This window comes from Sceloporus occidentalis, unplaced genomic scaffold (assembly GCF_023333645.1).
Source record: "Sceloporus occidentalis isolate IW3139 unplaced genomic scaffold, rSceOcc1.0.p SCAF_1, whole genome shotgun sequence".
NCBI classification, from domain to species: domain Eukaryota; kingdom Metazoa; phylum Chordata; class Lepidosauria; order Squamata; family Phrynosomatidae; genus Sceloporus; species Sceloporus occidentalis.
The window spans coordinates 36,263,377-36,278,765 of record NW_028316981.1 but is presented as its reverse complement, the minus strand read 5'-3'; the positions used below and the strand labels follow the sequence as shown (position 1 = coordinate 36,278,765).

The 15,389-nt window shown below is 40.0% G+C and overlaps 1 protein-coding gene across 2 annotated transcripts in view; it reads left to right on the top strand.

The window, feature by feature from the left end:
- Positions 1 to 15,389, top strand: part of LMOD3 (leiomodin 3) — a 44,110-nt gene that overhangs the window by 16,949 nt on the left and 11,772 nt on the right. For both annotated transcript variants that reach the window (XM_089519366.1, XM_089519377.1), the window contains one exon: positions 1,710 to 2,038. In XM_089519366.1, the coding sequence (XP_089375492.1) occupies positions 1,710 to 2,038 (329 nt within the window). The remainder of the gene's footprint in view (positions 1 to 1,709; positions 2,039 to 15,389) is intronic.

Genomic DNA, 15,389 nt, shown 5'->3' with positions numbered 1-15,389 from the left:
AGCCACAAAAAGCTGTAGAAAAGGCACCATAGCTGCCGGCACTGCACCTTTTTGGCACTCCTCTTGGTGTCTGTCATTTGGACACAGCATCAAAGGAGCGCCGTTACACCGCCTGCCATGATGCCAGCATCAGAGCAGCATCGGGGTGTGCATCGTGCCGATGCCAAGTCCCCACTCTGCGCTGAGGATGGCATTTAGTGCTGGCCTGTTGAGGCCCACAGTCTTTCAGATAGTCTGGACCTAAGCCTAAGAAGGCATTTAAGTCGGATCTCTTCCGGCAGGCTTATCCATCCGACCTCTTATAGGAGATCTTTAAGATAAAATGCTTCACTTCTGGTTATGATGTATGTTTTCTAGATGTTTTAGATGTTCTAGATGTTTTAGCTATTTTATTGAACTAATAATAATGTTAGTGTTTTATTGATTGTATTTTATATCTATACTGTGTTATTTTATTGTTGTAATCTCTCCTTGATCCGCAGGGAGAGGCAGGAAAATACAAATTAAAATTATTATTATTATTATTATTAAACCATATAGCGATTTATAGGTCAAAGCTAGCACCTTGAATTGTGCATGGAAACAGACCAGCAGCCACTGGAACTGTTGCAACAAGAAAGTGTCCCAAAAGCTGCCTGCTGCAATATTTGCATCAGGAGAGAATTACAGTATCCATTAATCCTCTTCTCAAGGCCTCCTAAGGTTTCTCTACACGTTTTTTAAAAAGTGTGAATTCACACAATTACTGTTCTACAGATTTAAAGCAACGGGGAGTATAAGAAGTTTTGTAATTTTCCATGCCACTGGATTTTAGCCATTATTATGAAACATTTCCATTTTGAAGCAAAAGCTAATTTTGCTACAGTGTGTTAATATCTAGGCCAATTATTCATGACATTAAAAAAAGGGAATAAACATTCAGTTTTTCTCTAAAGACTAATTGGTTTGTTAAGGATGTGTTAACAATTCCAGTATTTGCAATTTATTTTACCACTGTCTATTTTGGCTTTAAAAATAACTGTCACATGCTGTTTCTGCTGTTGCCCTAGTCCCTTGCTTTGTTTATCCAGTATGTCAGTGACTCTACAGTGCATTTCTCAGAGAGTATTTCTTAATGCTAGGGACAATAAATACTGTGATATTTACCAATGTCATTTAAGTTGGCCCTCATAAATCAGTCACTTCCCAAAGATTTGTCATGCAGAAAGTGAAAATGACTGATAAGTAAAGTCACTAGAATATTGCCTGAGTGTCACTTAAGCTTGAATTGAATAAAGAGTCTGGAATTCAAGTAGAGGCCACTGGAAGTGGCATTCATTTCCCTATATTTAAATATTTTCTCTGTATCACAAGCCATGAAAACTCATTCCCCTAGGGGAATCCTCTAGAAAATTACGATGAAGATGCCGCAGAGCAACACAGCAGCTGTACCGAAATGTCAGAAGGGCTTACACAGCTGACACAAGCTGCTCAAAACAGAATATGGCAGCACCTCCATAAATTCTCTTCCTCCAGCCAAGCACAGCTTAATATAGATTTACCATATGCTTCAGTCCCCACTCACTCTTCCACAAGAATCTTCTAAGATCAAGTTGTGCCATCATTTCTGATAACAGTCAGATAGGAACATAGAGGGTTATCATTGTGCTATAGAAGGAATACTGTTTATGTTCACCAGTTTTGGGTGTTGTTTTTTAATTTTTCTTTAGGTCTGTCATTTGGAGTTGTAATCAGCAAAAAAACCATGTCTGAGTTCAGCCAAAACTCTGACCAGGAAGAAATTTGTTCTGAGGATATTGATGAAGATGAAATCTTAGCAAATCTGTCCCCAGAAGAACTGAAGGAACTGCAATGTGAAATGGAAGTCATGGCCCCAGACCCCCAAGTGCCAGTTGGAATGATACAGAGAGATCAGACTGAAAAACCGCCAACAGGAAATTTTGATCACAGATCTCTTGTTGACTACCTGTATTGGCAGAAGGCATCGAGACGTATGCACGAGGATGAGAGGGTGCCAGTCACTCTCCTACCATCGGAGGTAAGGAGCAGGAAATGTAAATATTCTGCCTCTGTCTGCCAGTCTATATTTTCAACATTGTACTTATTGCTAACATTGTAAAAGGCGAAAGATTTATACGATCTGATGAGAAACCAGAATATTTATACTTATTGCTAACATTGTATATCTGATACGATTGCAACCTTAACTGTAGCGAGCGGCAAAAACTAACAAAATCAATGGAATAATGAAATAGACATGGATTGTTCAAAACATGCTTTCAATCTGTCAGTGTTTTTCACAGAGCTAAAGAACATGTTACAAACTGACATTTTGTGTTTTAGAGCTCTGTATGGACAAGGTCAACAGTTTCAGTCAGTGTTTTCCAGAGAAGTCATGTTTACTTCAATGGCAAACACTCTAGATACATTGGCCAGGCTTCCATTGTGCCACACTGCTTGTGCAACTGACTATAGTGCATGTGATTTGACATTTTTGCTGTTCATCCAAGATCTGCACTGCACAAGTACAAGTCCCTTTGATGCTATGGTGATCACTGTGTGGTCAGTAGTGATCCAGTGTGAGATAATGGTGCTTTTTACTTCACTGGCAACCAATTGGATCTTGCCGATTATATTTTACATTGGGCCCTTGGTATCCGCTGGGTTTTGGTTCCAGGACCCCCCGTGGATACCAAAATCCATGGATGCTCAAATCCCATTAAATATAATAGCATAATAAAATGGTGTTCCTTATATAAAAGGGCAAAATTAAGGTTTGCCTATGGGAATTTGTATATTTTTTAAAGTATTTTCAAGCCGTGGATGCTTGAAAGGAGGGCTGACTGTACATATTACAGAGTTTCTCCTCCTTCCTTCTTTTCATTCATTCAGTTTCCAACTTACAGCAACCCAAAGGTGAACCTGTTGTGACTTTTTCTGTTTTTTGCAAGTTTTGTTCAAAGGGGGGTTGCCTTTGCCTTCCTCTGAGGCTGAGAGAGTGTGAGTTGCCCAACGTCTCCCAGTGGGTTTTCATGGCCAAGCAGGGATTCAAACACTGGTCTCCAGAGTTGTAGTCCAGTGCTCAAACCACTACACCATGCTCTCAGTTACCTGTTCCAAAATTTGAATGCTGCTTTTATGAAGCATTTATTTTTAATGGGAAAAATCAAGTCCAACAAACTTGCATGAGAGAAGCTGTATTGACACCTCCCCTCCCTCACAAATATTATCCAAATTAGACTAATTCAATTGTGCAGCATGTTTTTGGGGAGAAACTATTTTACAATTTTTTATAAATGTAAACACAGATAGGTACAGACAAATCTTCCATTTTTTTCCTTTTTTTTTTTTGAAAAAGAGGCCCTCTTCTAATCTAATTAAAATAAAGGAAGATGTTTAGACACTGCACATACATTTTCTGTGAATAAGGCAGGAGTGATACACAATAAAAGTTTTGTCTGGAAACCTAGCAGTACTACTGCCAGAAAATAAGATGAACTTGCTGACTTAAAAAGTTGCATGTATGCATAAAACCCTGAGCAATAAAGCTGGTCATCCTTAGCCTTGGCTATTTCAGCTAGAAATAACTGACTGATTAAAGCTATTTGCATCCTGTTTTTAATTCCATCTATGCCATTGAAATAAAAGACATCAATAGGTTTGAAAAAACCCATTAAAACATAGCAGCCTACAAACTATCTGTCTAAAAAAGCAATGAAAGCACAAAGAGAAGCAATGGAAGGTATTTCAAAACTTCAGTTCCAAGGTGGCCAAAATGTGTTGTTTTTTTCTTAATCATGGAGACACTAATAAGGCGAACATCACCTGGACCTCTCAACGTCAGCAGCCATTGTGTTTGTGTATGTCTTTGGATAAAGTTATGGAAAACAGGTAAGTTATTAAATTAATAGAGAAAGGAAAGGAAAAAAGAGGCCAAAATCACAGAAATGAGAAGGGAGGCCTGCCTTTGGTGTTTTATACTTACTGTTTTGCCTGCTTAGATATCACAAATCTAAGCCTCAATTCCAGTTGTAAGTCCCAACTAGAATGAACAATGTGAATCAATGTAACTTATATAAGTGTTGACTTACCAAGTTCCCACTGATTTAATGAATTTAGTCTAATTGGGATTAATAAATAGATTTAGTTCATTTTTGAATATATGACAACAAAGAAAAATAACAAAAACTGGAGTTACAGAACCTGGCCATTGCCATGACTAATTCATAAAATGCTGAAATATTTTACTGATTTGACTTAAATCAGTCACTCTACTGGAATGTGACTGAATCTTATCATTAATTAAAACTATAACTCTGATTCCCTGCTATGATTACTCTAAATTTAATCATTAAAAATGGAAGTGCACCTCCACTGTAGAAATAATGCAGTTTGAGCTGTAGCTCCAGCAGATGGAATCCTGGGATTTGCAGTTTAACAAGGTTTTCTCTGTCAAAGAGTGCTGGTACCTCACAAAGCTACAAATGCCAGGATTTTGTACGATGAAGCCATGGCAGTTGAAATGGTGTCAAACTGCATTATTTCTACAGTGTAGATGCACCCAGTTAATATATTAAAATTCTCTTAACTATGATATACCATTATAATTTATGCTATGTTACAGCACTAAAAACCTTGCCCAAATTAAGGTGGAAAATGTCATCCCTGATTTTACTCCATCCATGTTTTGGAGGTGGGAGAGAAAGAATCAGCTGCGTGAATTTTTGAAAAAACCCCAATCACGCCCACTGAAAGAGAATGAATGAAGTTAAAAAGAAACACAGAGAGTGAAGAAACAGAGAGCAAGCACACACAAAAATAAAAACCTTTAACTATAAATACAGATCTAAAGCCCAAGCTCCTTGCACCCCAATAACACCTCACAGTGATCATTAGTGTATGCATGTGTCACCTATCAGCTTACTGCCACTCCAGTGTGTGTGTGTGTGTGGGGGGGGGTGTAGTGGTTTGAGTAGTGGACTAGGACTCTGAAGACTGGGTTCAATTCCCTACTCAGTGGGTGACCTTGCGCACATCACATGCTCTTAGCCTCAGGGAAAGGCAATGGTAGACCTCCTTTGAACAAAACTTGCCATGAAAACCCTATTTAGTTTATCACTCGAAGGAGATCGGGAGTTTATCCCGTGGATATCCTGGAATAATCATGTAATTACGCGTAACAATTTCACACAGTGTCGCACAAAACCTGCCATTAAAGTGGTCACAGAGAAGCATAAATGCACATCTTTGCACTTTCGAGATTTCAGCGACAATGCTTTTTCGATATCACTTTATTTGTGCAATTGTGTGTGATAATCATTCGCACAATTACTCACCATTTCCACTTCATTTGCGGGATGCTCTAAATGTGCTTTAATCTCTCTTTAATGTCGAAATCAGCCACAGTGTGATAAACTCCTAAAATAGGTTTGCCTTAGGGTCCCCTTAAGTCAGAAACTACTTGAAGGCGTGTAACAAACAAACTGAAAAACAAGGGAGAAGGAAAGAAATCTTGAGACAAAATTGGAAAGAAATGCAATTCACATTTACAACACACTTAAAATACCTAGCACATTCTTTTTTATTATATGAAAACCTAAACAACCATAAAGAAGACCACCATGCTGAGAAAGGCTTATTACATTGTCTGAAGAGTGTGTTCCAAATAAATAAATAAGGCCATTCAGTTTGGGTGGCAACACAAGTTGCATTTCACCAGCAGGACAGAAATGTTACTGTTGTTTCACACCTATGCTTCAATCCAAGACAAAATGGTGCTTGATGTGTGGAGCAAACAAGTAGAAACAGCAGCACCTGGAGGAATACAATCTTCCTTCCATATCCATGGATTTTTTATCCTTGGATTCAAGCATCCACGGTTTGAAAATATTTTTTAAATGTATAATTTTATATAAGGGAAGCCTGCTATGCCATTGTATTTAATTAGTCTTGAGCATCCATGAATTTTGTTATCCACAGGGGTTCTTGGAACCAAATCCCTGCAGATATCAAGGGCCCACTGTATAGATAAGCCATTTAATCTTTCCATTTAAATTATTTCTAACTATCATAGGAATCATAATCATAGGCATGGATTAAAATAAAGATTTCTATATCCATGTGTTTTTGTTAAAACACCTGAGACTGAAATTAAGAAAGAAACACAAACTCACGTGCATGTATGGCGTCTTATTTGGTCCATAATATTTTCAATCTACATTTGCACAGCAAGAGTGGGTTGTGTGTTTCAAATAATTAGCACTGCTTCCTTTTCAGCTTCCCTACCCCACCCAATCCTAATCAAAGCAGTTTTATTCCTTTGAAGAGCAAAAACATTTATTTTTAAACCTTCTAAAGTTTATCTATCTGCAGCTCTAAAAACAAAATATGTTTAACATGAGATGCACATGCTAAAATGTGGAAAATGCATTTAAAAATTTTCTTACCTCTCATATTTATTCGTCCATCCACTCCTCTCACACACTCACTCACACATGCACACTACAGCTCCCTTCATGCTTGTATAGTGTATCACAAGGCAGCACACTGCAGACTTCATATTTGCTAATCTAGCATTGCATTTGCCATTCATAGTCCCCGGCCACTCTGGAGAGGCAGAGAACAGGGAATATAGCAAATGAAATCACTCACCCAGCCCCCGACATCATTCCCAGGCAAATGCCCCTGAAGTTTGCACCAAAGGTGTATATAAACTATAGTTACAGCATTTTAATTCTGCATTAACTGCCATGGCTCTATGCTAGGGAATTCTAGGGTTTGTAGTTTGATCAGAGGTACTTAAGACGTCTTTGCCAGAAAGCTATACTGCTATAATTCAGAGAAGTGGACTATAGTTCTCAAGCAGGTAATTTAATGACCCCAGCATACTATAAATCCCAGGATTCCTCTAGATGGAGCCAAGACAGTTACAGTGGCATCAAACTACTATAATTATGCAGCGTAATTTAATGTACATAATATTAAATGTAATTTAATGTAAATAATATGTATGCATACAGTCTAATTTTGCCCACATCTGGTATTGCTGTACAGATATCAACACAATGTTCTTCAGTGTCCCAGAAAAAGTTGTCAGGGGAAATGTGGTTCTACTAGAGTGACTTATGTAGAAACAGATAAATAAAATGAAGCCAGTGTTTTGCTCTTTCATGGCTGCTTCAACAGGCCTACCTTGCTGCCAGAGAACCCAAGTCCCCAGTCAAATTGGTTTGGAGCAAGTATTGGTTTCTAAACTGTTAGAACTATTAGAAAGCAGTAAATTTCTGAACACCATAATTATAGCCTAGCTTTAAACTCTGAATTTCTCAGGTTGTCCTTGATCCTCTAAAAATTCATAGAAGAACCCCACACTTCTGTCTGTTACAGTATCCTATGGATCTTGTTTAATTTCTGCTTTTATGAAAAGAGAAAAAAAGATTGTGATCAATCTTAAACAGTAGATATTTCTTGAATAAGGCAGTTCATTCTAGGGGAAAGAAATATGTGATGGAGAGAAGTGAGTGTTACAACCAGGAGACCAATGGGGTAGAAGGGAGGTCAATAAGAGATGGAGAGAAATGGAAGAATGAGACTCGGTACCAGCTGAGTGTAGTTAGAACATGGTCATAGTGATATAAAAAAGGATTTTTCAAGGGTATTCAAGGTTTATATTCAGGCCAAGCTTCCAGTGTTTTATAGCTACAAATCTGTTGTGTACTCACAGTCACTAAATACATCACAGTGCTTAGTAGAAATTGGTTTGGTGGCATGTTCCACTTCATTTTAGAGTAAATGCTATAATAGTTTAGGTCCCCAAATACTGGAATATGCCAAGAGGTTTTATGCTATTTTATTCCTCTTTTTTAAATTGTGAAATACTCAGCTAGTGTTGAGATAGAGTTGAAGCAAGTCACTGTCTCTTAGCAGCTACTGATGATCCTTTTAGCATCATTATAAGAACTACTGAAGTGCACCATTCACAAGTATTATATAAATACTAAACATTACTATTGAAATGTCAAAAGCTGCGAGTTGCACTTCAGGTAAAAAGCTCATATAGGGCCAAAGCAGATGGCCCAGAGCCTGGGACTGCAGTGACTGCATGGCCCACTCCCAAAGCGGACCACTGCCTTGGTCCCAAGCCAGCAGCTGGCAGATTTAATCTGTTCATAAAAGAGTTGGCTCTTGCCAGCTTGGTGCAGCTTCTGGCTGCTTTGGGGGCATGCATCATCTAAATGCCATCCCCCAAAGCAGCTTGAAGTCGCTTTATTTGGCCATGTCTTTCGGGCAATTATCTGACCAGCTGCAAAGTAGACCAGAGTCCTCTCATTAACAGTTGTGTAGGCAGTTACATAGGGGACACAGTGGCTTAGCAGTTAAGACGCCAATTCTGATGACAGCAAGGTCAGCAGATCAACAGTTCAAGGCCCAAGAGCCGTGTGACCAAGTGAGCTCTCATCACTAGTCCCAGCTTCTGCCAACCTAGCAGTTCAAAAGCATGTAAAAGGATAAGTAGTGGGACGGTAACAGCATTGTGTGCAGTCATGATGGCCACTGAGCCATTTTTGACAATGCTGGCTCTTCGGCTTAGTAACACTGCACCCTAAAGTCAGATATGAGTAGACAATCACATCAAAGGGTAAACCTTTACCTTCAGGCAGTTACAACTACTGAAATTATCCCTTCTGAACAACTATTAAAGGTGTAAGAGTTGTATCTCCTTTTACATATGACCATCCTAAAGGCCTAAGGTAATTTCAGGGCCATGTAATGCATGCTATTTTAATATATATATATATATATATATATATATATATATATATATATATATATATATTAAAAATGTAGACAAAAATATATAAAATATATTCATGGATACTTTTGTACATGTGTGTGTGTGTACAATGGGGATGACACCATGAATTTCATAGGGTTTTCTTAAGCAAGGAATACTTAGGCATAGTAATCATTGGTGGTCTCCCATCCAAGTACTAACCAGAAATGAATCTATTTAGCTTCCAAGATCAGACAGGATCTGGTGCCTTTAGGATATTTAGGCCTCCTTTTGTACATACACACTCTTATATAAAAGAAAAGCAGGGATTGTTATCTGAGATAATGAATATACTGTTTTGGAAGGTATAACTAAAAACTGATTATGCAGAGCTCAACTCTATTTTATTGACTGAATGGTTTATACCCCACCATTCTCTCAGAATGGAGTCCAAGGCAGCTCTATACTTACCTTAAATATTTTCCCTGAAACCTTTTCCTGAAAAGGTTGCCAAATTCTTTTCTTGGATAAATCTTTTTGCTGTTTATAGATCATGTGTAAATATTATCTAATTTACAAGGCTCTGTTCTAAAGGAACTTGTTTTTAATCAATTTCTGTTCACCATCTCATTTTCCCCCAGTTTCTCTGTCTTTGTTCTTGCCACAGAAAGTTAAGAAGAACTGCACAATGTCTTTTGTTTAGGTGCATCAACCACAGTGTAGCTGCTGTACCTTGTATTCCATTCCTCCAGTGGTCTTTTTAACCATCTTCCCTCCTTAGCCACTAAAGGATAAAAATGGACTCTTGCTGTCTGGATGAAAGAGGGGTCTGCAGAATGTCATCCTTCAGCATTTTCTACTGTAACCCCACATCAGGTTGCCTGTTTTTCTATTGCACCTGACACTTAGCATTCTGTGGCTGACACTCCCCATACCTCCATCCTGGATGCTTATCAATAAAGCACATGGCTGTGCCACAGGTGTTGTTTCATGCAGGGATTGACAGACAGAGATCCTCCCCTTCTTCATCACTCTCTAGCTTGAGTTGAGTTGGCCTTAGGATGGGATTCCAAGAGAAGCAAGAAGGGAGGCTGACCCTTCATTCTCTTCTCATTCTGACAGGGTTGGCATTTCAGGCTGCACAGATGCGATGGGTGCTACTGCTGGGGTATATGGCAGTTGAAGGGAGGAGAAGGAAGAAAGATGAAGCAATACAGCAGGCGGGTGGATGTGTCAAATGGATTGCTGTAGGAGATAGAAAATAAAGGGACTTGCTTGGTTTCTGGTCCATAGTTAGCTATGCCTATGCCCCAGCTATCTGAATGGGTTCAAAACTAGGGCCTCATTCCCACTATCTTTTAAACCAGACTGTGAATTGGTTTGAACCAGTTCAAATGACCCTGGTTCCCACTTAATCCAAATTGCTGAAGTGATTCCAAGACGGGGGCCATGTGCTAGACCCATTTAACCCGCGTCTTTTTGATGCTGATTTTTTTCTGCTTCTTTTTTGATAAATCAAATCTGCTCAAGTGTGAACCACCTGCAGATCGAAATCGATTCAAAGTTCTCCTCCAGCCAGCTGGAACCGAATCATTCTAAATCAATTCATTTGTAAATGGGAACCGCAAGTGGATTATTTTGGAGGAAAAAGATGTGATCGGGGCAAATGCAGTGGGGAAAAATGCAATCACAGCAAATGTAATGGGAACCACTCTCCGCTGTCGAATCAATCCATCGATTCAGATTGCACAACAATTTATCCCTAAGAATGGTGCCTAGGGTTTCCTGTATGTAAAATATATACTGATAACATGGTTAGACCTCTCCTGTGTGTGTATGTTCTGGGTATTTATGACATGGAGAGGGGCTTGAAGGGAAGACAACTGCCTCAGGCTATCCCTCATTACACTCTCTTGTTGCTGAGGTTAGGGAAGTGCTCTGTTGTGTTTGCAGGGTAAGTTTGAATTCTGAGAGCTCCCTCATATTTGACTTTGGCATGACATTTGTTTTTCCAGGCATGCAAAAGGTAAGTGGAGGCAAGTTGCCCTCTTCCCTTGGTCAGGTTTTCCTTCTGAACCTCTGGCTGTGTCTTGTGGGCTACTGGAAGTTGTAGCAGTCAGTGTATGGTATTTTATTTATTTAATATCTTACTTTTACACAGCACCAAAGGCCATCTTATTGCCAAAAACAAACAAACCACCCAGGTGCACAAGGTAGTTATCCATAACAAAATAGAAACTAATAACAAAATATTAATTGAAGCATTGCAATATATATGTATATATATGAAAATGAAAGACTTTGCTCTAGCCAAACCAGTTAGCCATCTTTCAAAAGCTGACAGTACAAAAAGCCTGCCTGAACAAAAAGGCTTTTGCCTGTATATGCTTGCCTTTCCTTTTGGCTACTCAACAAATAATAGTTTTTTGTGGGTTTTTTGGGCTATGGGGCTAGCTGTGGCTAGCATCTTACATTCTCTGCTGGCAAAGGAATAAACTCTTCTAGAACACAGCCTCATAGTTGGAAAACCCACGGAAGATCTTCGGGCAAGGAAGCAGGCTCTGCGACGACTAGAGCGCAAATGGCGGAGACACTAGCGCTTAGCCGACAGGGCACTCCTAGCTTCCCTCTTGAAGGACTACGGAGTGGCGATAGATGCAGCAAAGAACTCGTTCTATGCTGCGCGTATCGCGTCTGCGGAGTCGCGTCCAGCAGAGCTGTTCAGGGTAGTGAGGGAACTTACGCAGCTTCCCTCCTCCCTGAACCCTATTTTGGAACCATCCAAGGCCTGCTGTGACCAATTTAATAACTTCTTCACGGATAAAACCTCTCGAATAAGAGCTGATCTCGACGCCATTGTTGGGTCAGAAACCAGTGCAGAGGTCTCCAGAGCTTCCGTGGACTCAATTAGACTGGATCACTTTGAGTCTGTAAGTACCAAGGATGTGGACAAGATCCTTAGAAGTGTTAGGAGGATGACCTGCTCTCTCGATCCCTGTCCCTCACGGCTAGCGGCTCAGGGGGGATTGGTGGTAACCACTTTGTTGCGCCGAATAATAAATACATTATTCAGGGATGGGCAATTTCCATCCAATTTGAAAACGGCTATTGTAAAACCATTATTAAAGAAGCCCTCCCTTGGCCCTCTGATGCATATTAATTATCGGCCGGTATCGCTACTGCCATTTTTAGGGAAGGTGATCAAGAGGGCGGTTGCCATCCAGCTTCAATCGATCTTGGATGATACTGATTTTCTGGACTCATTTCAAACCGGCTTCCGGATGGGCTACGGGGTTGAGACTGCCATGGTTGCCTTGGTCAATGATCTCTGTCTGGGCATGGACAGGGGTAGCATGTCCCTGTTAGTGCTCTTAGACATCTCAGCGGCTTTCGATACCATTGACCATGGTATCCTTCTGGGACATCTGAGAGAGCTGGGAATCGGGGGCACTGTGCTCCAGTGGTTCCATTCCTACCTCTCGGGTCAGTCCCAGATGGTGCAGCTGGGGGACGTGTGCTCCAATAGAAGGGTACTTACATCTGGTGTCCCTCAGGGAGCCATTCTGTCCCCCATGCTATTTAACATTTACATGAAACCGCTGGGAGAGATCATCCAGAGACACGGGGCGCGGTGTTATCAGTACACTGATGACACCCAGATAGTCTTCTCTGTGCCTCCGACTGTTGCAGTGACCAGAGATGGCATCTCTCCTCTGAATGCCTGTCTGGAGTCGGTAATGGGCTGGATGAGGGAAAACAGACTCAGTTTGAATCCAGAGAAAACGGAAGTGCTCATGATAGGCTCGCCTGGCCCAGGAATGGTTGTTTGTCCACCTGTCCTGAACGGGATCACGAAGGACCATGAAGGACTCAGTTCACAGTCTGGGGGTGCTTCTGGACTCGTCGCTTCATCTTACATCTCAGGTGGATGCAACGGTCAGGAGCACTTGTTATCAGCTTAGGCTGATACGCCAGCTGCGACCCTACCTGGGCCGGGGGGACCTTGAAACAGTGGTACATGCTCTGGTAACCTCTCGTTTGGATTTCGGTAATGCGCTCTACATGGGGCAACCCTTGTACCATACTCGGAAGCTTCAATTGGTTCAAAACATGGCAGCGAGACTGGTCACTGGCTTTTCCAGGACCAGTCACATAACACCTATTCTGAAAGATCTCCATTGGCTGCCTATTCGCTTCCAGGCGCAATACAAGGTGTTGGTTATTACCTATAAAGCCCTATATGGCTTGGGCCCAGGGTACTTGGAGGACCACCTCTCCCCATACATTCCGCCCCGCACACTCAGATCTGTTGGGAAGCAATTGTTACGAGTCCCAGAGGTAAGATATTCTACCACCACTCAGAGGGCCTTCTCTACCTCGGCCCCCAACCTCTGGAACTCGCTTCCGGACGAGCTCTGCTCGGCCACCTCCCTGGACCAGTTTAAAAAGGGGCTTAAAACTTTTCTGTTCCAGCGGGCCTACCCCTAACATTCCAATGTAACCCCCTTCTCTCTCCTCATTGTTTTTGTAAATCTGTGCTAGTTGGATAATTCTTACCTGTTATTTAATAGTTCTTATATTTTGTAATTCTTGTATTTTTAACTTTATTGTTTATTGATTGTATTGTGCTTCTCGCTGTTGTAACCCGCCTTGATCCCAGGAAAGGCGGGCTAAAAATAAAGTTTTTATTATTATTATTTATTATTATTATTAAAAACTATGGATGCCTGCAGTGAAAGCCTTTGACTTCACATTCAACAAATAATCCTTTTCTCCTTTGTCCATCCTGAACCCTTGTCCCAGAAATGCTGTGTGTCCTCTTTGCAGACATCCTGCCAAAGCGCTGTATATGGGTTAATTATGTGGCATTTCCCCCCATCCATTTGTCTGTTATGACTTAAGAAAATTGAGCTGTGGCATCATGTTGTGCTTTGTGTGTGTGGTGGGGAAGGAAATGTCCTCTCGTTGTGTTATCTATTTTTAGTTAACATGTGTGTGTTACTCCTGGGACTCTGGGACTGGTAGTCACTGGCTGAGTGACTGCATGTGTGCAATTTTTAGTTCTGATTGTGTTTTTCCCTTGAAAAAACAACAATGCCAGGCTGAGCATGTTTTGGATGCTGGAGTACATATAGTAGTGATTCTGATTACGACCAGAACTGCAGTGATACTGCTTCCTTGCTCAGCATAAGCATAGTGTAGGATCACTCCTGTTAGGCTGCAATCCTATACATACTTATTTGGTATAGTGTGCCCATGCTAAGTGCGGGTTTGCCACATGCAGTTTGAGTTTCCATGGACAGCAAGCCCCAGCTTGCAGTGGTGCAAGCAAAAGCATGTGCCCAGAAGAATGGGATTTTAGGTCCTTTGTTTTTTACTATCCACAGTGGGATCCAGAACAAATTCCCCATGGAGAGCAAAGGCACATTGTATAATTGAATTCAGAGCCTCCTTCTTATATATCTCATATGTCTATGTGTGTGATAAGTACTAGCTACCCGATCATACTTCTATTGTTCTTTAATATAAATAATAATAAAAACTTTATTTATATACCGCCTTTCCAAAGTGATCAAAGCAGTTCACAACATCAAATATTCATTACAATACAGGGTAAAATACAGTACAAAGTAAAATAGCATCTTAATGCAGGCAAAGAAAAGTTCTCTATGCACTTAAATTGTTATAATAAGGAGAGATACTGAACCAGTAAAGCTGAAATTAATCTGACTTTAACAGTGCATTGATAATTATAACAGTCTCTCTGTGTCTAGCAATGAAAAAGTACCCCATTGGGCACTCACTGATGTTAAGTCTTAATGAACATACCAAAATCTATCCTAATCTACCTTTATTTGATCTAGTTTAATCTAATTTTACTCTCATTAAATCTCGTTTTTGAATTAAAATAAATCTTAGCACACCTTAAGGCAAATTAATACATTATAAGGGGCTAAACATCTTTCCAAACACATTTTGTGTCCCTGCAACATTACAGCTTTAGAGATGTGCACTTTATGTTCATGCTAAAAAAATAAACACTAAAAAAAAAGAGCAGTTACAACTTCAGATAGACGATGGGAAAAGCAATGCATGGTTTTGTCTCCCATAAGGATGAATTCTTATTTGTTTATCATTAAGTCAATTAAAAAAATGAAAATTTGTATTATGAAAGAGGCATGTGTAATAAAATATCTGAGACAATTTTCTGAAGAGATCACTAATATCCAAAAGATGACCCAGGTGTAACTGAGAGGCAGAAGGTGGATATACTGTGCATATGCATCACCTGCTAATTTTTTTATCAACAGAATGATAATCTGAAATGTCTTCTCAAAACTCAGGAGGATTTGTTATCTGTAAGTGAGAAATAGGATAATGGAAATCTCCTATCAGTTGGTTTGTTTATGTTTTAAATAAAAGGTAAAAGAGAAAAAGAAGCATAATCTTGGACTCTTGATGTCTTGATAAAACTTCATGAACAAATTAATTTCAATCTTTTAAAAAAATGTATAGACAGTAAGGCACACCCTATCCAGATTGGCAGGTGTGTGCATATTTTAAAGAGAAAACATATCCAAACTGAATCCTGATATTTGCTGGAACTCATCCAAAT